At 34.2% G+C, this 22,261-nt stretch overlaps 2 protein-coding genes and 1 pseudogene across 3 annotated transcripts; all 3 read left to right on the forward strand.

The window, feature by feature from the left end:
- Positions 1-692: 692 nt before the first annotated feature.
- On the forward strand, positions 693-4,495 carry LOC142629766 (amino acid transporter AVT1I-like). Of its 2 annotated transcripts, none has more exons than XM_075803801.1 (3): positions 693-828; positions 1,899-2,506; positions 3,817-4,495. In XM_075803801.1, exons 1-3 carry the CDS (start codon positions 702-704, stop codon positions 4,327-4,329), a joined length of 1,248 nt encoding a protein of 415 aa, XP_075659916.1. In that variant the 5' UTR covers positions 693-701; the 3' UTR covers positions 4,330-4,495. The 2 variants fall into 2 exon arrangements, with proteins under 2 accessions (XP_075659916.1, XP_075659917.1); XM_075803802.1 differs by having other exon boundaries at positions 1,938-2,506.
- An 8,189-nt stretch (positions 4,496-12,684) lies between these two features.
- On the forward strand, positions 12,685-15,010 carry LOC142627751 (pentatricopeptide repeat-containing protein At2g02980, chloroplastic-like). Its single transcript, XM_075801629.1, has one exon. The coding sequence runs from the start codon at positions 12,717-12,719 to the stop codon at positions 14,502-14,504; it is 1,788 nt and encodes a 595-aa protein (XP_075657744.1). The 5' UTR covers positions 12,685-12,716; the 3' UTR covers positions 14,505-15,010.
- Positions 15,011-15,538: 528 nt separating this feature from the next.
- On the forward strand, positions 15,539-16,964 carry LOC142629164 (extracellular ribonuclease LE-like; annotated as a pseudogene).
- Positions 16,965-22,261: the final 5,297 nt, after the last annotated feature.

A 22,261-nucleotide genomic window follows, 5' to 3' on the forward strand; every position in this document is an offset into this window, starting at 1 on the left:
GAAATAGTATAGTGAGATCCATGAATAGTATCAAAAACTGCAGTGAGACCTATAAATAGTAGCAAAAATAAGCTGAATAGTAAAATAAATTGGCAAAAATAATTTTTTCCAAACACATACATAATATGCGTTTCGATAGTTCAACAAGTAAAATAATTTTGTTGTTAAATAAAAAAGTCTGGGTTTTGATTTTCGCCGACACCACATTATAAAGAAATCCATTCACGTTTTATTTTGATGATAAAGAGTGATTATCACACTTTCATTCAAATCTTATTGTATTAGTATCTATAAGAATAAAAGTATAGAAAAAGCATGAGTAGTATTACAAAGAAGCACGTCTCCTCTCCTTGGAAGAGGACCTAAAGTTGAAGAAATCGCCATAGAAGGAAAGGTTTGAGTTACTGTGACATACTGACATACTGAGTGCGTTTCCTTTTTTTAGTGATTTATTTCGTCACCAATTATGGGTTGCACCATGGTATTGCTTGCTATTGTTGAAATTGATTAATGCCTATCTACTCATTTTCACTATCAACTTTTTTTTTTTTTTGGCTAAGAATTTTCACTATCACCTTTGAGGAACCATTTGTGTAGTCAATTATTGTTTCAATTATTAAATAAAAAGGGAAAATTATCCCAAAAGCTTTATCGGTTTCTCCCTTTAAATGAACCAACATTTTGTATAGTGGGCAAAAAAGATGGAACACCTAAAAGCAGAGGGAGTGGAGAGCCAAAACCATCTCCCACATCTCCCACAGTTGGAGCAACCAGGCAAAGGCACCACCTTTCTCAAAACTTGCTTCAATGGGGTCAATACCTTATCAGGTCTCTCTCTCTCTCTCTCTCTCTCTCGTTTGTTTGTTTGGAGGTGAAATATGGTGGATGGAAACTTTGGAGAGAAAATGGGAAATTTTTTTTTTTTATGGGTGTTTGGTTAGAGGGAGGGGAGGAAAAAAAAAATTGATAGGTCCAAGTGTTTTTTCTCTGATCCCACCAAAATATTCTCTCCTGAAGAGAAAATTGAGTGGGAGAAATTTGATAGCTAAATGACAAAAATGCCCTGGTGCACTTGCACATGGGCTTGTCTAATCCGTTGCCTTTTTTGTTTTTGTTTTTTTTTCCTCTACTGCTTTCTTTTGTGATTTTTTGTTTTTTTTTTTTTTCTTTAGATGTGATTTTTTTTTTCTAGATATGATTTTTATTTTCTAATAAATTTGGGTGATTACTTTTTTGTCATTTTTTTGTTTTAATAGGATATCATTTATTAACAAGGGTATATGAGTAAATTTATACAAACACATTTTTTTCATCCCTTCACTTTTCCACTCTCAACCAAACAGAAAGGAGAGAAATTAAAATTTTTTTTATCCCCTCACTTTTCCATTCTCCCACTATTCTCTATCCTCCAACCTTTTCACTCCTCTAACCAAACGAACCCTTAGAGAGTATACTTTTTATATTGAGTAATGCTAGGAAATCAAAATTTTTCACAATTTTTTTTTTCAATAATGGTTGACGTAGTCTATTGTGATTGAAGTAATATCACCTTTCACTTAGTTTACCACTTAGAGTACTGTTATCTTGCACCAATCACAATAAAGAATGTCAACAGTTGCGAAAAATTGTTGTCTTTAGACATACCGTTTTGTGTCATAGGGCTACTTAGAAACAAAGTAAACACGATTCTTCCTGTGAATAAGCTTATGATTCTTCCTGTGAATCACTGCTTGACTGCTTATGGCTGCATGGTTTATTCTAGATCATGAATTTATGTATTCAGATGTCATGACTGACTATTGATGCACGTATTGAATCTATTTAGCATGAATTTGTGCCTGCAAATGTTTGTCACCACAAACATGGTGATATTTAGAATGAATATCTATCTATTTCAGGTGTGGGGATACTATCAATTCCATATGCACTTTCACAAGGAGGGTGGCTGAGCTTGCTATTTCTATTCCTAGTAGCAATTCTCTGCTGGTACACAGGATTACTCCTACAACGGTGTATGTCTGCAAACCCTACCATAAAAAATTATCCTGATATAGGTGAGGCAGCCTTTGGATACAAAGGAAGAGCCATGGTATCCATGTTCCTGTATCTTGAGCTGTACTTAGTTGCAGTTGCGTTTCTGATATTAGAAGGTGACAGTTTAGACAGGTTGTTTCCAGACATGGGGTTCAAAATTGCAGGCCTAAAGGTTCGAGGGAAGCAAGGCTTTGTTCTGCTCACTGCCCTTATAATTCTGCCAACTACATGGTTGAGGAGTTTTAGTATCTTGTCCTATTTTTCTGCTGGAGGGGTCATGGCTTCTGTTATTGTGGTTGGTTGTGTTTTCTGGGCTGGTGCAGTTGATGGTGTGGGGTTCCATGAAGAGGGCAAGCTTTTGAATGTGGGTGGCTTGCCTACTACTATAAGCTTGTTCACCTTCTGTTATTGTGGTCATGCAGTTTTCCCAACACTCTGCAATTCCATGAAAGATAGAAGCCAGTTCTCTAAGGTAACAAATAGTACTCCACTACCTTACTTAGCAAATAGCAAGAAAGATTGAGAAATAAAACCATCTGATTTAATGTGTGTTTGGCAAAAATAATTTTTGCCAACTTATTTTACTATTTAGCTTATTTTTGCTACTATCTATGGGCCCTACTATACTTTTTTGGTACTATTCATGAGTCTCATTGTACTATTTTAGCTAACTTTTATTTTTATCTACAGTACTTTCAACAAAAAGTTTTTAGTAAGCGAATCCCAAACAGACCCTTAATTTGTTTTCTCAAAGTTATGGATCAAAATTAAAAATAATTAAAATAATTGGTAGATATATTATATATATTTTGATATCATTCGATATATTATATATAATTCGATAGTTATAACATTAGAAATGAGAGATTTAACATAGGACATTTCTATTGAAAATACTTAAGAGGTATCCGTTTAATAATCTTACACTACTCAATAATTTTTTTATTGAATTTGTATTTTGAAAAATCAACTAGTTGGAGTACATTTTCCTTTTATAACCTCCATGAGCAATTGTCCTCTCATATAAAATGTTTAAATTTCATATTTTTTCTTTTCTTTTTAAAAAATTATACATAAAACATGAATTTATGGATTGTATAGTAAATTTTAAATAGCATGATAGCATCCAATTAATATGAAATTTGATGTGCATGTTAAGGAGAATGCGAACATACAATCTAGTGAAATATTTGAAATTATTAATTTGATAAAAAGACATTAAGTGGTGCAAATAGAAACACAGACTTATATCAAGTGTTACAATAGTTTTTAACTTTTTTAAAAATAAATAGTTTACAAATCCTAACTTTAGATTACATATTTTCATTGTTGTTGACATCCATACCAAGTTTCATGTTAATTGAATATTATTTACTATCTAATCCATAAACTTATATTTTGCTTATAATTTTAAAATTAAAAAATCTTGAAATTTGAACATTTTAAAATGAGATAGTTATTGATCTTCTTCTTAATCTTTTGCAAGCATGGAAAATAAAAAGAGATAGATAGTGGATTCATCAAAATAATCTTTTAATAATGTCCTTGTATATATAAACCAAAACAATATCAAAAGAAGAGGGGAGGGAAAAAAAAAATCAAACAAACAAACAAAATTCATTGTACCTCAGCTACTGAAAGGAAAATTCATTGAATATTCAGCAAAAAAAAGAAAGTACAATCATTGATTCCACTACAGGCTCTTTTAACGTTAAAATAAATAGGTTGAAGATTGTAAAGCATTAACAGGTTCTTTTTCCCTACTTTTGTCTCTTATTGCAGGTTTTGCTGGTCTGTTTTGTCACTAGCACCATCAATTATGGATCAATGGCCATCCTAGGCTACCTGATGTATGGAGAAAATTTGAACTCTCAAGTGACATTAAATCTTCCAATTAGAAAAATTAATACAAAAATAGCAATTTACACTACACTAGTGAATCCCCTTGCTAAGTATGCAGTTATAATAACTCCTATTGCTGATGCTATTGAATACAAATTTCCTTCTGGAAACAGTCGATTAATTAGTATCCTCATCAGAACAGCAATTGTGATCAGCACAGTAGTTGTGGCATTGACAGTACCATTTTTTGGCTACGTTATGGCATTTGTTGGTGCTTTTTTGAGTGTCACAGCCTCAATGTTGTTACCATGCCTATGTTACCTAAAGATTAACGAAACTGCCCGAAGTTTTGGGTTAGAGTTAATAATAATAGTGGGGATCTTAGTTATAGGTTCTTTTGTTGGCGTAGTGGGTACCTATACTTCTCTGAAACAAATTGTAAACCATCTCTGACATTCAAGATGGCACACTTGAACTGGTGATTAATAAGATTAACTAATACGTTTGATTCTCACCAGATGAAAAGTATAAGTTCTAACCAGTAAGCATTTAAGTCGGCTCACAGAAGAATAAAGAAGACATGCAACACAAATTCAATTTTCTGTTGATGAAATAAGCAGCAAAAGTAATTGACAATTTCATATTTGCATATTTATTATTTAGACCAAAAGAAATAATCAAAGCTATAATATTCACCCCCCCCCCCCCCCCCCCCCCGAAGATACAAATTTCTTACTAACTACTATGATGTTATCCCAAATGACTTGCACAGATGATGGTGATTCGGAGTATTTTTCACTTTGCATCATGAAAATTTAGCAATTAAATCTCTCTTCAAAGCTTAATATGGGATAAAATTCTATAACAGGTAAAAAGAACCCTCTAAAGGTGCACGTTAAATTAATTGTCAGTACCAAATGAGCACTCCACTGGACTCAAGAAATCACCATTAACACTAGCCAACTTGGCCTAAAGAATCAGACAAATTCAAGCTCTTCTGGCACTCCATACCATACAAGTCTACGTTCATGTCATATCTGCATTCAAGTTGCTGTGTAGTATACTACACAGTCGTGTAGCTGTGGCTAGGCTTAGACAGATAAAAGTTTCTGCTGGGATCAGGACCAGGTTAAGCATAAAGTAGAAGAAATTCTGTCAAAGACTACACTAGCCATTATCAGACCTGCTACATGGTTTTGATTTAATTTTAATTGGCTGCATTCAATACCCTAGAATCAAAGCTCGAACCCAGCCAATCACCACCTCAAAATGAAATAGTAGGAAAACAACTGAAATCAGTTCTTTTTGAGCAAAATATGTGCAAATATCCCATCTGTACAAGGAAAAAAAAGGCACAAAAAATATGTTATCTTTTAAAAGTATCAAAGAATATCCCTACCATATCTTTGTTAAAAACTGCTAATTAGTAAACAGCCGATGGAAGCCGTACATAGCCACTCGGCTTCCCCTATCTCAGCTTGAGTTTGGAACACAAAATAACGGCTTCTGATTTTAAACATTATCACTTACACAGCTATGCATCACAAATTGCACGGTGTTCTTCTGCATGTAAATCAGAATTTCAAACAAGTTGCAAAACAAGTTCTATACATACAGATATTATAAAAAATGATCTATGGTTGGTCAAATTATGTGGATGTCAAATGCCATTCAGGATAAAATTTGTTGTTAAGGGAAACAATAAATCAGAAAGCTCAAATTGAAATTTATGGTATTTTTCATTCACATTGTTCAGGGCAGAGATGTTTTCCTGCAAAATGGATACTAGATAGAATAGCAAACATGTCTTTTACATTTTTATGTTGGACTGTAATTTTCTCTTTGGATACAATATAGAATGAAAACTATTGAGCATTGACTTATGTAAATGGCAAAAAGTGGATTGTTAAATAGATTTGATGTACATGCCTAAAGTACACAGTTCTTGATAGTCAACAGATCTATGGCACTCAGCTTATTTAACAATACTGAACATTGTATAAGTTAAATGTTAGTGACAAATGACAACACATATCCTGGTTTATTGTTAAATTGTGTAAGTTGAAATTCTAAACTTTTCATTTTAATTATGGAGTATTCACCATTCATTTCAAACTGACAGATGCTTGACAATCATTGCAAAAGTCTGTTGTAGTAGCAGTATTAGTGGGGTGCAGATTGAGTGGGTTACCAATATTGTGGTGGAAATGAAAATTTTGAGGGTGGTTGTGTAGTCAAATATTTCATGTGGCCACCACTCCAAGGTAGAGCACTAGTTCAATGGTGACAACTGTGGATAATTTGAAATTTCTCACCTTTTGCAAAAAAGGGGAAAAAAATTCTTCACATTTGATACCCTATAAGAAAAAAATTGATGCATACCTTTATTTCTATCTGGTACTCCTTATTGCTGACCCATACTTTTCTTCTCAGTTTCCACATTCACTGCCAAAGGAACATGATGATGTCAATACACATATGGATCTAATCAAGGATGTGCATACAGGTATACAATGTAAAAGCAACCTAGAGATGAAACATGATAACTATTAGTTGTCCATATAAGAGCCACAATGGACTCAAGTTATTAATCATGTACTATTTATACCAATAACCAAATTTCAAAACCCCACCAATAAGAAAAGGAACTTAAATTATGGTTTATCAGTTATTTGAAAATGAATGGACACCTGTGCTTCTTACGCTGAAAAAATGAATGGACAAGCAATATGAGAGACAGAGAGAGTATGAAGATGTTATAGATCTGTTCTTTCCTTTCATCATCACACGACCAGAACAAGTGAATTTCCTTAAGTCAGATATGCAAACTTTTCAATTAATAGTTAATTCATTATTCAATGACTTCAATGTGATACATGTAGGCTGACATGACATGCATTCAAGCACTAGATGTGAGCTTGATTATGTCTTAACACACTAGAAAGATCCAATTAGTTGCAACAGACCATATATGTCCCATGACTCAGCAATATAATTTTCTTTGGCTAATATATTAATTAACTGAGGAATGGATGAAAAGCAATAGAAATTAATTGGATCTCCAAAATAAATGACAAACATATCTTTTACTAACACTAGAGAAAAGTGTCCATTCATCAACAAGTATAACCTTCGTGGCTCAAAGAATTAGCAGCTTGCTGAGATTTATGAACCATTTTCATTGGTCTACCATCCAGCTCTGCAGGACAGGCTTTATCATTTAGTACACAATTATTGAAGTCTTTATGCATATTCTTTAATGCCATTTTTTCATCAATTTGTTGTGATCTTTCTTGATATTCAGGCATACAACAATATTCCCTCAATGGCATTGCTAAAATGGGAAAGAGTAAACTTGTTCCCCCATTGTGCATCTGGCCCATGGTTGGTTGACCATATGTTGTCCCTGCATTTTTGTTGCACCGAGGTAGGTTTCTGTCATTTCATTATTCCATGCAAATGTTCCTAGCAGCTCTTGCTGGCATGCAACTAGATTTTGCTCCCTTGGCATCATTGACATGTATGACAGGCAATGTGGATCTACTAGACCAGTCAGTCCAACCTGAGTTTTCTTCAAGGCATGCATTTTTTCCCACACTGAAGAATCTATATGTTCTGTCCTCAATTGTCCCCTTCGTTTGCTAATTTTTAATGCTCTAAGATGCCGTGCAAGACGTTGTTGTTCCTTAAGTTGTCCAAGGTCACTACTAACTTCCACAAACCTGTGACTTCTACATGCTAGTGTTCTGTTATTTATTTCTTTTTGATGTTCAATTATATATGACTGTTTACTAGTGTTTTGCATTTTCTGACACTATCTTCTATCTGCCACAGATCATAGATGCCAAATAAAATACAGTGTCAGCAACTATAGTCTATGAAAAGCAGATTCTCCAATCACTAGCAGAACAAAGAGTACAAAAAACATTGGTAGGTACAAGTCATAGAGCACCAATTAGCCATGTGAACTTGCAAAATTTGGCATATACACTCAATGTGATTAGATTGAGAGCAAGTCAACCAGGTTTTGAGGATTCCCAAAACTCACATGGAAGTAACTAATTACACTAACACATACCAGCAGCAGGTTGATGGATTCTCATATTCATATGGCGTTCATCCACACCATTTTCCTTTGGGAGATTGCACTCTGCAACTAAATCCAAGAAAACAAAAGCCAAAAGGATAATTCAGAATCTACAGCATCTAAGAACATAAAAATGTCACATTGTAATAAATAAAATAACACATCACCCTTTTGGTAGGGGTCACCTGTTTGACCTTGTGCAGCAGGAACTCTTCCTAGATTCTGCTCACCTGGTTCTGATCACAACCCGTTAATAAGATTGTATCAGCTGCATATAGAAAAAATGAAAGATACTGTTTACTTTGCAATTTCAGATGTTTACTTTGTAAATGCCTAGAACGAGCAAGACGCCAGATTTGGCTTAAGCGAGGTGTTCTTCCTTGTAAATGATCATCAGTGTACTCCCCATTATTATCTTGCACCAAGAAATGACTTTTAGATCGAGCTTGTCGCCGAATTTGACTTAAGCGAGGTATTTTGGCCTGGCAACAGATTCCATCCTGTTCAGCTCCTACATTAGCACTTGCAAGAAGTCCATCATTTCGTGTCCCTATATATTTCTGATCTGAAAACATGACAGTTTGAACATTATTGTAAAAACAAGCATGTTATAGAAGACTGTTACAAGCAAATTAAATGTGCACAATATCACAGACCAGTAGAAGTTGCATTTTCTTCTGACTTTTGAGCATTTGGATCAGTACATAATCCTGATTAAATTACAATGAACATGACATTAGCTACTATTCAGCACTTTAATTCAATAAAACAAACTATTAATTCTCACAGCCTCAACCTTCACTATTTTCATCATTTCTGTGTTCCTCACAGAAGCAAACTTCAGATTCTGACAGTAATTCAGCTGACCGTGCAAGTATCAAAAGATGATCAAAGCCCCCGTCATGGTCCTTTCCCTTACTTACTTGCCTTTCACCTAATTGCCTATCCCCATTTTGGTGACATTTCTTCTGCTCCCCCAGCCTATCTGACATTGGATTGGGCATAGATGGCTCAAGCTCTTCATTGTACTGAACACCTTTTGCCCGTATAGCAGCACGCCTTTGACGTGCAGCAGCATGCCATTGTTTCTTCAGCAATTCCCACTGCACATCATATGCCTGTTGCCAAACAGTTTCACTGGTCATTCCAATGTGTTCATCAAGAAATTTCAAACCATTTTGATAGGAAGCGTTCTATATCTATTCACTATGTTTAGTGGTCATCTTCAATTTGATTTTAGCAAAGAAAATAAAAAGTTCTGTCTTTAGTAAGCAATCCTTCACCTTTTGTTTATTAAACAAAGAGAAGAAAGATAATCAGGATTTACTAAAAACACAGCAAATTATTTTCGAAATGACCCATCATCCCCTTTGAACAAACATGTGCCTCAACACCATTTTTTGAAACATTACACAAATGAAGCATAAGTCACATTCACAGAAAACGGGCAAGACACTTAAAAAAATTAAAATAGTGCTCCACTATTACTTCGCAAATTTCTGTTTATTGGTTTTTTTTTTTTTAGACTTTCCATATCTCTATCAAGATTCAAGCAATTCCAGAACCTATTGTGCTATCAATGGCACCCATTGAAAATAAAACTACTAACATATAGAGTGACTGAGTGAGCCTTGTGTGGCATGGTAAAATAGTAGACTGGTGATTTATTATTATTATTATTTGATAATTAATTAAATTTCTTTCAAAAAAAAAAAAAAAATCAAAGAAAGGTGCTACCCAAGTACACAGATGTATACCACAGGAAACCAGACTAGTAATTTATTGTCAAAGGTATACGGCCCCAGTCGGTGTCCTTTCCGTTACTTACTTGCCCTTCATCTAATGGCCTATCCCCATTTTGGTGAAATTTCTTCTGCTCCCCGCTCCTATTTAACCGAGTATTGCACAGGGGCTGCTCATGATCTTCATTGTACTGAACACGTTTTGCCCGTATAGCAGCACGCCTTTGACGTGCAGCAGCATGCCATTGTTTCTTTAATAAGTCCCACGGCACATCATGAGCCTGTTGCCAAGCAGTTTAACCGGTCATTCCAATGTGTTCATAAAAATAAAAATTAAAAATTCAACCCATTTTGTTGGGAAACACTCTCAATCTCTTCACTATTTTTAATGTTCATCTTCAATTTGTTTCAGAAAATAAAATAAACACTTTTTGTTTATCAAGCAAAGAAAAGATAGAAGGACAATCAGAATTTACAGCAAACACAGCAATCTAGTTTTAAAATGATCCATTGGCATACACTTTGAACAAACATGCCTTACCATTTTGTAAACATTAAAGAAACAAATAATAGTCACATTCACACAAAATGCAAAAGATACCTTTACAAAAGAACAAAAACAATAGAGGTATTTAAAGAGCAGGATTTGTATCTCACAGGTGTTTTTGTTTGAGCAAAATCTCCAAAACTCAAAGTCCTTAAATGGTTAAATTTATATCTAGCTATTCATACCTGCAATTATTTTTCAAATCCTTTAATTTTAAACCACCATATCCAATTTCGACCCAGAGGTATTTCACTGATACAAATTAATGGTTATTGATTTTTTTTTTTTTTGGTCCTAGTATGGAACAAAAGCTCAGCTTTTCATTAGACTTACCAAAATCTCTATCAAGACTCAAGCAATGCCAAAACCTACTATGGTATGAATGGGAAGATGTTAGCATCCACTAAAAAGTATACTAATAACATATAGAGCGAATAAGTGACTTTTATGTGGCACGGTAAAATAGTACAAACTAGCATGCGACAAAAAAAAAAACCTTAGTACCAAAATTTTTGGACTTGACTATGAACCTCGATTGATTGGTTATGATTAGCTACATGTTTTTCTTTTTTTTCTTCGTTGAAAAGAAAAAAAAAATAGAAACTATTAGAGAAGAGAAATAAAAAAATATATATATATTTAGAAAGTTTTAGAGAAATAAAGAATAATAAGACATAGAAGTTGGACTTACCTGAAAGTACATCATATTTTGCTAGTGTTATGAAAGTATGAAAGAGACAGGAAGAGGACGAAAAATGTTTATATTGTGTTTAGGAACCCTAATCGGAGATTCCAAGGAATACAAAAAGTCCAAGGTGGGGCACACCGTATGTGTCTCTTTAAAGTTTTTGATTCTTATATATATATATATTAAATGCTTTGGATTTTTTTGCGTTACATAAAATAAGGTTGTGCTGCCGCAACACGTGGCAACATGGGACTGTTGGGTTTCTATTTGATAACAAAATACTAGCAATTTGGATATGTTTGGAGTGATTAAATTTAATTTTATTGGTTAAATTAAAATTAACCATTTAATTTTGACCTTTTTTTTTTGGCGGGTTATAATTAGCTAAATTGAGGAGGCCTTTTATCGTGGAGTAAACAAGTGTGAGATTTGAATTCCGGCCTATGATGATAAAGAGTAATTATCATTGAGCTATAAAGAAAAATATTGAATCATTTTTTATTCAAAATTTTAAATTTCAATTTTCCCTACTTTCTAAAATAAGATTGGTGGATTCATTTAATTATTTGACACCGTTAATTGAAGAAAGGTAGACGAAAAGATTAGGTTGGAAATGAATGAAAGTTAGAGATTATAATTTGTAATTTAGTTTATTTTACTTAGTTTAACACCTTAATTAAACCAATTGTACGAATTAACACCCTAGGTTGATTGTTGTTTTGGTCATTATAGGTTGATTGTGTATTTACAAATGGTTAAGAAACGGGGGGGGGGGGGGGGGGGGGGGGGGGCGGAAGTATCTTATGCCTAAATTGTTAACAGCCTCTCCTTTTATCTATGGATAGTAGGAGTGATGTTTTGGATTCCAGACTCATTGATTATGTACGTAATTTTTTTTTTTTTTAAAGCACGAGCTCTATTTTTTTTTTGGATGGTATAAAGCTTAATAGAGTTATATTGGAGATTAGGATATTCATTTCAAATTTGATATAAAACTAAAGTTTTATACTCCAATAGTCTTGTAGTTAAGTGATTATTTTTTCTCCTTTATGAAGATAATCATGATTCAAATTCCACCTCCCATTGTTGTAACACCAATAATTTTATAGTTTAATGACATTACTTCTTCTCATTTGTGAGGATAATCATGATTCAAATTCTGCCACCCATTGTTGTAACGATAAATTCATTGTAATAAAAAACAAAACTAAAGTCTCATGCACTATTCTTCTTATTTGTTTACTTTCTTTTTTTCCAACCTTGGCATATAAGTCACTTAAATTTTTTTTTTTTGATATATAATTTGCTAGTGAAAGATTTATAGTTAAAGATGTGAAGGTTTTTAATCATGAATGTTTTTGTTGAAAATATCAGAAAGTGTTAACTAGTTGAGTTATTAGGCTCTTGGATTAATTTTAAGTACAAAGCAAGGAACTAATGTATACCAAATGCAACAGATGGCCAATGATTTAGCCATATAGGACTTGACCAACCCAGTTGGTTTAGTAGATGGATTATGTTAACAAGATGCCTTTAAGACAATTATTAATAAATTATTTTAAAAAAATTTTAACATCACTTTAATAAGAAATATAAAAAATTATCAAAAAAATTGATTTATTTTTCTAAACCCAATTTTTTTTCTAAAAATAATTCATAAACTAATACCCACACCCATTAACTTTTTCCCTTTGTGGATAAGGTCCACAAGTCACAACCAGAAAAGCAATAATCACATGGACGTGATTACCATGTGGATGTAATCTTTAGAAAAATATGGCAGCAGCTAATGCTCTCCAAATCAGCCCATTTTCTTCTCCTCCAAAACCCAACACTGCCTCTCCTCTGTCTCTTTTACCCCATTGCACTTCTCTCAGAGAGCTCAAGCAAATCCAAGCCTTTACCATCAAAACCCACCTCCAAAATGACATCAATGTCCTCACCAAGCTCATCAGTTTCTGTACTCTCAATACTAGTGCTACCCTTATGGACCATGCCCACCAACTGTTCGACCAAATTCCCCAACCAGACATTGTGGTCTTCAACAACATGGCCCGTGGATACTCCCGCTCCAATGCCCCTCTTCGGGCCATTGTGCTCTTTTCTGATATCCTATGCTCTGGCATTATCCCTGATGACTATACCTTCCCATCTCTTCTCAAGGCGTGTGCAAGCTCTAAGGCATTGCAAGAAGGTAAACAATTGCATTGCCTTGCTACCAAACTTGGTCTCAACCATAACATATATGTATGTCCCACATTGATAAATATGTATACTGAGTGCAAGGATGTGAATGCGGCTCGCCGCGTCTTTGATAAGATAGCCGAGCCTTGTGTTGTTTGTTACAATGCAATAATCACGGGATATGCTCGAAGTAGTCGGCCCAATGAGGCATTGTCATTGTTTCGTGAATTGCAAGTGATTAATCTCATGCCTACTGATGTAACACTGCTTAGCGTTCTTTCATGTTGTGCTTTGTTAGGAGCATTAGACTTAGGGAGGTGGATACATGAGTACGTGAAGATACATGATTTTGATAAATATGTAAAGGTTAACACTGCTCTTATAGATATGTATGCAAAGTGTGGAAGCTTGGATGATGCAGTGTCTGTCTTTGAGAACATGGCTGTAAGAGATACACAGGCTTGGTCAGCCATGGTTATGGCATATGCAACTCATGGGCATGGTTCCAAAGCCATATCACTGTTTGAAGAAATGAAGAGGGTGAGAGTGCGACCTGATGAAATTACATTTTTGGGTCTTTTATATGCTTGCAGCCACACTGGCTTAGTAAGGGAAGGTTGTGAGTATTTCTACAGCATGAGTGACAAGTATGGGATTATTCCGGGTATCAAGCACTATGGATGTATGGTGGATTTGCTAAGTCGAGCTGGTCGCTTAGATGAGGCTTATAAGTTCATCGATGCATTACCAATCAAACCCACTCCCATACTTTGGCGAACCTTGTTATCTGCTTGTAGCAGCCACGGCAATGTAGAATTGGCAAAGCGAGTGATTGGACGAATTTTTGAACTAGATGACTCTCATGGAGGAGACTATGTGATCTTATCGAACTTGTGCGCAAGGGCTGGGAGATGGGAAGATGTGAATTATTTGAGGAAACTGATGAAAGACAAAGGGGTGGTGAAAGTACCTGGGTGTAGTTCAGTGGAGGTGAACAATGTCGTGCATGAATTCTTCTCTGGGGAGGGAGTGCAATCTGTTTCTGCAGACTTGCACCGGGCACTTGACAAGTTAGTCAAGGAATTGAAGTTGGTAGGGTATGTTCCTGATATTTCTTTAGTTTGTCATGCAGACATGGAAGTTGAGGACAAAGAAATTGCTCTAAGATATCATAGTGAGAAATTGGCTATTGCTTTTGGGCTTCTAAACTCTCCCCCTGGTACAAAAATTCGGGTGGTGAAGAATCTACGGGTCTGTGGGGATTGTCATTCTGCTGCTAAACTTATATCATTGATTTTTGATAGGGAGATAATTCTTAGAGATGTCCAACGATTCCATCATTTCAAAGATGGGAAGTGCTCTTGTGGAGACTACTGGTAGTAGAATTTGTTCAGCCAAAAAATTATGTTTATCATTACAGAGATATCTACTGGCTTTAACTGTTAGAATATTCTCCGTCGCATTTAGTGGAAGGTTTGTTCTGGTCAGATTACATTTGCATCTAGCATCTCCATATATTTGACATACTCCAGTGATTTTCATGTAATGTGAGAGCTGGGAAGAGCAAACACAACTGGTTCCATGTTCAGGCTCGTAGACATCCACTTGGATTCATCATTGGTGTATTTGTAATACTGATGTCTGAAGTTACTGCCATGAAGCTGGTGTGGATCATTAACTTGCTAGATTTATATAATTCATTACTCATTGTTGAATATGACTTGTACAATTTTCTGTATATTTTAAAGATATAAAGTAATAGTTGTATAGAGAAAATGCTATGTAATATGGCCACCTTAACTGGGTTTATGCAAATGTATAATGCAAGATTGTGCATCTTTGGAATTTATTTGTACAAATAAATTGGTTCCGAAGAGTGGAATAAAGCTTTTTGATGATTTGTACAGATAAAAAAATTGGTTTCAAAAAGAGGGATAAAGCCTTTTGTAATTTAGGAAAATCAATTACTTTTAAACGCAAAGCAAAGGAAAATGATGTGACAGAAGTTGTTCCTGCTCTCAATAAACATTTTACGGGTCTGAGTGTCTTTTTGTTGCTATTTTTTGTGCTTGGTTTTCTGTAACTCTTTATGTAGTAAGGAAAAAAAAGAAGACAAAGTTAGTCGTTTCAATATGATAAGTAAATAATAATTTTTTTAATAATTTTTTTTCACAAAAATACAGACAAAACCAATGAAGTTGTGGAAACAAGTCAATAATTTTGTCCCAACTCATCCCAAACTCCCAATGTGAAAGGCTAATCCCGTGAATTTGTTTCACACAACACAAGTGATAAATTAATAGCAATAGCAGTAAGCATATGCTGCACCAAATATTCTGTGCACACTTACGTTTTTCCTATAAGTACTGCATTTCACACCAGGACACCACCCTAAGTTCAAAAAAAAATCCCACAACTCATTGACACACACAAAGATGAAACCCAATTGTGCAATCTTCATCAAGCTTTTATTAGTACAATGCCTAGCAATTGGTTGTGTTTCACAGAGTTTAGAATTCTTCTATCTTGTACAACAGGTGAGTGGGATTATTTAAGAGAGATCATCCTTTTGAATGCTAACTACTCTTATTTGATGTTGTCATAACATCACAACTTTTTTCTTGATTTCAGCACTCTAAATCTCTAATGATGTGGCCAAGATCATACTGTGACACAAAGCAAAGTTGTTGCTATCCAACAAGAAGAAAACCCCAAACAAATGTCGGCATTCATGGGCTTTGGGCCTTTGGCCTAATTACAACGATGGCTCATACCCGATCCTAACAACTCTTTCAATTAATCCAAGGGACCAATTTCTTATTAGGAAAATGTTAAAGTTGTTATCAATTTTACTATATATAAAACTTATAAACTAACTTGATAATAAATGTAATTGGTGCTACATCGACAACATTGAGCACTTAAATTTCTAAAGTTTATATATTAAATTTTGTAGCAATTGTAGCATCATCCATCATTCATTTTATTACACATAAGTACATAGCTTCCATTCCATCACTAATAAAGTTCATTGTATATCATTCTATAGATTTCAGACCTAATTAGCAGAAAATGCAAGTAAGTCGGCCAGCACTGGCCTGCCCAAGCGGCAATGGCTCCTCATTTTGATCACAAGTATGGGAGAAACATGGGACTTGCTCTGAGTCCATCCTTTACTAGCATGGATACTTTCAAAAACCTCTAAACCACAAAGACAAAGTAGACCTCCTTCAAATTCTTGAAAGTGCAGGTAACTCTTCATCTCTTTAGTAACTTGAAATTGATTGTTCAAGCTTAATTTCTTAAAACTTCTCTTTGTTTTTTAATTTCCACAATAACATTGAGTGGGGGGAAATTTTTTTACCAGGATCCAACCTAATGGGAGTTCTTACAGCTTAAGTAGCATAAGTCATAATATAGAAGGAGCAATTAGGCATGCTCCTAGGATAGAATGCAATGTTGATGCATCAAGGAATAACCGGCTTTATCTTCATGTAGACACTTTTGGGTCACAACTCATCAAATGTCCCGTGCTACCAAAAGCGGGATGCGCCTCCAATATTGATTTCCCTACCTTCTAAATATAACAAGAGGAAGAAAGTGGAATGTCTCTCTTAAACATCGTTTGCTAATAGTGTATTGGATATTTTGATTGTGGTTTATATTCTCTTGTGGCATAATATAATCTATGGAAAATAATAATATCTATTATGTACACCTTTAGATTGAAGAAAAAACAAAATTTTCATTATAGAAATGAAGTCTCTGAATCTTGATTCTTATTCTGTGGGTTACTATCAATGACTTTATATTGAATGAGGTTCTTCGCATTTTTATTAAAATTTCTCTAAGAATCTTTGTTTAAAAGAAAATCCTAACTGGCCAATCGTTATGACCTTTGGGAGCATGATACAAAAATACTGAGAATGTTTGACCATGGAATAGAAATAAGAAACCAAGCCAACAAAAAAATAGGCAAACACGTCCAAAAAAAAAAAAAACATTTATGCAAAAAGGTTCATTCTATTACTTTAATTTAGTAGCTTTCCTTCTTTGTCATTTCAGTTACAGCTTATTGGCCTTTTCCAATTACCTTCGACAGCCTTTAGGGTGCTACCTTTAGAAGCAACTGCTACAGTAATACCTTCAGCACCTGTATATAAAGAAAAACTTTAACATTGATAGTGCAAAGAAATAAATAGTCACTGAAACCATGGCCATTAGAAAGAAGCAGATATTGCCATATTGGTGAACAAAGGATAGATGAAAAACCAATCTTAAGAAACCAAGTTGGATTGAAAAATGTATAAAATTATTACTAAATTACTTCAGAGATACAAAGTTTTTAAACTATTCAAGGCAGAGAGGTCCCAAGTTCAAGTGCAACAGCAGTTACTTTTGGCATTTCTTGGAAGTAAGAAGCACTTTAGATAATCACCATATTTGGTATGTAAGAAGCAATTTAGGTTATCAATATTTTGCATATTTTAACTTCCTAACAATGGGGAAGAAATACACTTTCTTTATCTTAGATTTAGGCTTCTTATAAACTTCATTTTCCTCTTTCAGTAACAACATCGCCACCTTAACAAAAACAGTCCCCATGAATCAAAATTCCTAAGCAAATCTAAACATCCCCATAAAGCATATATTAATCTCCAAAAGGAATCTAAGCAAAGCACTTACCAATAGGATTACTATATTAATTTTTTGCTCAAAGCCAAACTTAACTGAAAAAATTTAGTGAAGCCCGAGGAAATCAAATGCAAGCCATGTAATGGTAATGATTATAGCAAAATTGTATTTCTATTGCAATTACAGTGCATAATGGTATGTTTATTATTTTCCATACCTTCTGTTGTGTAGTTTGTAAAGTCTATTTAATACTTATCCTTCTAAATTGCATTACAAGGGGTATGTACAACAAAATCTGGCTAAGCATTAGAACACAATCAATTATTTAAGAGAGAAAAAAAAATGTTGGTATTTTTTCTTGGTTCTCTCAGTTTGCTATTTTACATAAACAATGCTTGGGGCACAAATTCTAGTTAAGATATCATTCATGAATTCAGATAGAAGTTTGGATACCAAATGACTTTCACTAAGGACATATGGTTCTAGTAACCTCAACATAAAATTGCAAATCCTTTCTAGTGATCACAGCAGAGTAGGACAAGATGTGAAGAACTTGAGAGAGAGAGAGAGAGAGACTAACAATTAGATAAAAAGGTAGATTTAATGCTAAAGTATGATAAACCTATACCAGTTTTCTATGTAACATAAACAATGCTTGGGACCAAATTTCTAGTTAAGATATCATTGGTGGATTCACATTGAAGTTAAGATACAAAATAACTATCAGTGAGGATGGAAAGTTTTCTGTAAGAATTTTTTACCTTGTACTTCCTAAGTGATAGAAATTTGGGTTTCAGCAGTAAGGATGGAAAGTTTTCGTAATGTTTTTTTACCTTGTGCTTCCTAAGTGATGGAAAGTTTGGTTTATGCATTCTTACAAATACTTTGAGGGAGCAGATAACGCATGCCACTAACCTAAATCTTCAGCTTGTAGTACACTTTAAACAATGAATAATTCTTCTTCTTTCAATTCCAAATTCATTGAAAACCCAGCACCAAAACAATAATTAAGCTCCACAAAATTCCACACTACACTCCAAATCATCACACCAGCATATCTCAAACCCAGTAAAAGAAAACACAAATTACATAATAGTTACTAAGTATTTACCATCTAAGCACTCTAAATTATCACTCGAGCTGACTCAATACAGAATATTGCATACTAGATGAAATTAAACAACTCCAACCCCACCAAAATAAATAAGAACATGAAGCATAAAGAAAATTTCCAATACCAATAGCAGGAAAAACAAAGAGAAAGTAAGAAAAACACAGAACGGATACTCACAATGTGGATCATGTGGTCATGAGAGATGCAAAGGAAGTATAGCTGTGTAGCTTGCTGGGGACATTGGCCAATAATATTGAAAGCCAAATTGAGAGTATGCAAACTTATGCAGGTTTCGTGGCCTGAGATTGACTGACCCTCTACTAGTAACCCTTTTTTGAATAATGACACTATTGGCTCTGCAACATAATTGAGTGAGTCTGCATTGGAGTAAAGAGAGAAAACTGAGAAGAGCAGTTAATGGGTGGTAGTCGAATGGTTGGGTTCTAAAAATAAAGCATTAAAAACTTAAAAATTAATAATGGTTATGTGTAAATTTATGAGACCTCTAAAGCTGACATGGCATAATTGTAGAAGGTCAACAAAAAGAAACACTTCAGTTTTATAGTATTGATAGATAATGAGAACAAACTAAGTTTTTTTAATGGCTTGAATTTTTAAAAGATGTACAAAATGATTTCTTATACCTCAATACCTCCACATTTCTTTTAACTTAAACATGTTGTCTTCAGGGACTGCATACAGACTACAAAAGTGGGAGCCGAATCTTCACAAGTTTGCTTGTGCTGAACATCCTGAATCCCTGATTAGGACCTTTCTCACATTATCCTTGTTCATTGTCCTCACTTTTCAATCAGATCCCACTATCTAATATCTTACCCCTACTTTTCAAAAGGAAGCTGCAGTAGCACTTGAGCTTTGTTGATAAACAACAGTACTAACCTTCAACTGTTTATGCAAAAAAGCATACATTTCATGTGACACTTAATAGGAAAAAATAATAGTGCTAGATAACCTGTTTCATAAAATAAACTTCACCAGCACAATTTTTAGTAGTCAAATAATGATTATGTAGATTTCCATTCTTAAATTGCTAATAGAAATTGCAAGTGCAGGCAAGATTCAATGTCTAGAAGCAGGGGAAAAACATAGAGAGAGAGAGAGAGAGAGAGAGAGAGAGAGAGACTTAAAAAACAAAAAAAATGTCCCTAATGCTCACACATAGCAGAAGAAAAGGAACAAGAGTACAACTAAACCTAAGATACAAATAGTTCTAGGTCTAATTATTATATTCAATTGCTCCAAAAGTGTCATCCACTATCTTTAAGGGTCCGGTACTGCACCACCTGATGTAATATTTTTTTACCATAGGTACCTTGGGGTTGAGGCAAAGGGACGCATTACAAAGCATTAGCAATATGGAAACATCTTGACAAAGTGTGGAAAACAACATTTGCCAGAGGACAGGAAATACTGACCTCAATTTTCAGATAATGCATAAAGCTATTAATAAATTTGAGCAGGCTAATGCATAGGAGTGATAATCTAGACATTGCAATTCCTCGCATGTTTAAGGGCACAAACTCCTTGAAAAATTATATTGCAATTGAATTATAAGATCATGAAAAGGCATGTAATATGAAAGGAGGAGAGAATATATGAAAGGTTTTTTTTTTTTTTTTCATACTTGATGCATTTGCCACATCCCCACAGAGCTGATAGTTGATGCGTTTACAATGACACAAAGCGAAAAAATCTATCAGGGTTTGCTTGATAAAACTATAGAAAACGGACATTGTACCTAAAAATGAAGCAAAGCATATCTCAAAAATTCATGGTCATGCCATAAGATGGTATAGACAGGTTGGATGAGAAGAGACAAACCAAGGAGAACATTTAGCCAAACATATAGAATATAAAAAACAAACTACAGCTATCTATCTAACGCAATTAATAAAATAGTAAAAAAAAAAAAAAAGGATTCCACTTATAAATCACAGTAAGGAAAAAGAGCATCAGTTAGATTCTGTGTTGAAACCTCTCTTCTCACCGAAAGATTATCATTTAATATTTTCCAAAGGAAAATAAGCACTTTGAGAGAGGATTTAAGCTTCCATAGGTCGGCCCACATTTAAGAACTAAATCTCAGAGTTCTGCTTCTTCCATATAAGCATTCACTATGGAGAAGCTAGTAGGCTTGGTTGACAGTAACGAGACCTGACTGATTCATGGGGCCTAATTAGTTCAACTGCACTTCCCGACCTAGGAGTTTGCACCTCTAAATAATAGAGTTAGCTACATGAGATGCATATCAATTCCTCACTAATGCACAATTTCATTGTGAGGTAGCTTGGTCAAAAAAAATCAATAGCCCTTGTAATATGTAGATAATTACCCGCAGACACAATGGATCTTACATTAAGCTAAAAGTCATAGTTATTAGGAATTGAGTTCCCATTTCCTACCAGCCATTTAGCTTCTTTGAGAACAGATAATCCCATTGTTTTTTTTTATATAAATATATAATTTCATTAAAAATAAGAAAGTTGCTACCCTAGTACACAGACTTGACTCAAGTACAATTTTCTTTTCACTTCTTATATAACATGAAAACTTCCTAGAAAGTAGTGTGAATCTGTAGCCAACCTCAGTTTCAAGATGTGATAGTAATTTGTTTCTGATTTCCATGGGTTGGTAAGTAGTCATTGTATCAATATTATAATTGCAAGTTCGACCCATAATACATATATACAATTTTTAAAAAGCCTTTTTTTGTCTTTTGACATGTAATGAAAAGTTATTTACGAATTGAAGTTGGGTTTTGGGAGTTAGTGAATAACCTGTCTAATATAAAACTTGAACAGTGGTGCACCTTGTGACACTCTGTTTTCAAGGTTTTAAAGTCCTTAATAACAAATGAAATTTCTCTTGGGCATGTGTAGTCAAGTTTATTGTGTAATGTGAACTCTCTTGAACTAGTTTGAACAATGCTACAAAATACCCTAAGTCCTTTAGCTCCCCCAAAACCCCCCGGGCGGGAAAAAAAAAAAAAATTAAAAGCCTTCAACAATTATGTTTCATCTATTAAATAAATTTTAATATACACCCACATCTAGTTTTATGAGAAAAAAAAAAAATATATATATATATATATATCAGGATTAAACATAATCTGAATACAATATCAAGTGAGGCCTAAACCCACATTGTTTATCTGCATGATTGTGAAGCTTCCCCTTTCTCTAGTATGGACTTTGGGGAGGGGGGTTTGGCATTGGGGTATTTATGTTAGAATACCACACATTTTATGAATATTGAACAGAATTTTTATTGCTGAGACAATCAATCTTTTTTTTTCTTCTTTTCTTCCCCCCCCACCCCCCCAACCTAATTAGAGTATTGGGATGGATACTAGCATTTTTCTCATAAT

The sequence above is a fragment of the Castanea sativa genome, chromosome 3, assembly GCF_040712315.1.
Source record: "Castanea sativa cultivar Marrone di Chiusa Pesio chromosome 3, ASM4071231v1".
Lineage (NCBI taxonomy): Eukaryota > Viridiplantae > Streptophyta > Magnoliopsida > Fagales > Fagaceae > Castanea > Castanea sativa.

Coding starts and splice junctions, on each gene's coding strand:
- LOC142627751 (XM_075801629.1), top strand. CDS start 12,717: ATGGCAGCAGCTAATGCTCTCCAAATCAGCCCATTTTCTTCTCCTCCA.
- LOC142629766 (XM_075803801.1), top strand. CDS start 702: ATGGAACACCTAAAAGCAGAGGGAGTGGAGAGCCAAAACCATCTCCCA. Junction 829..1,898: donor TGGGGTCAATACCTTATCAG/GTCTCTCTCTCT, acceptor TATCTATTTCAG/GTGTGGGGATACTATCAATT. Junction 2,507..3,816: donor ATAGAAGCCAGTTCTCTAAG/GTAACAAATAGT, acceptor CTCTTATTGCAG/GTTTTGCTGGTCTGTTTTGT.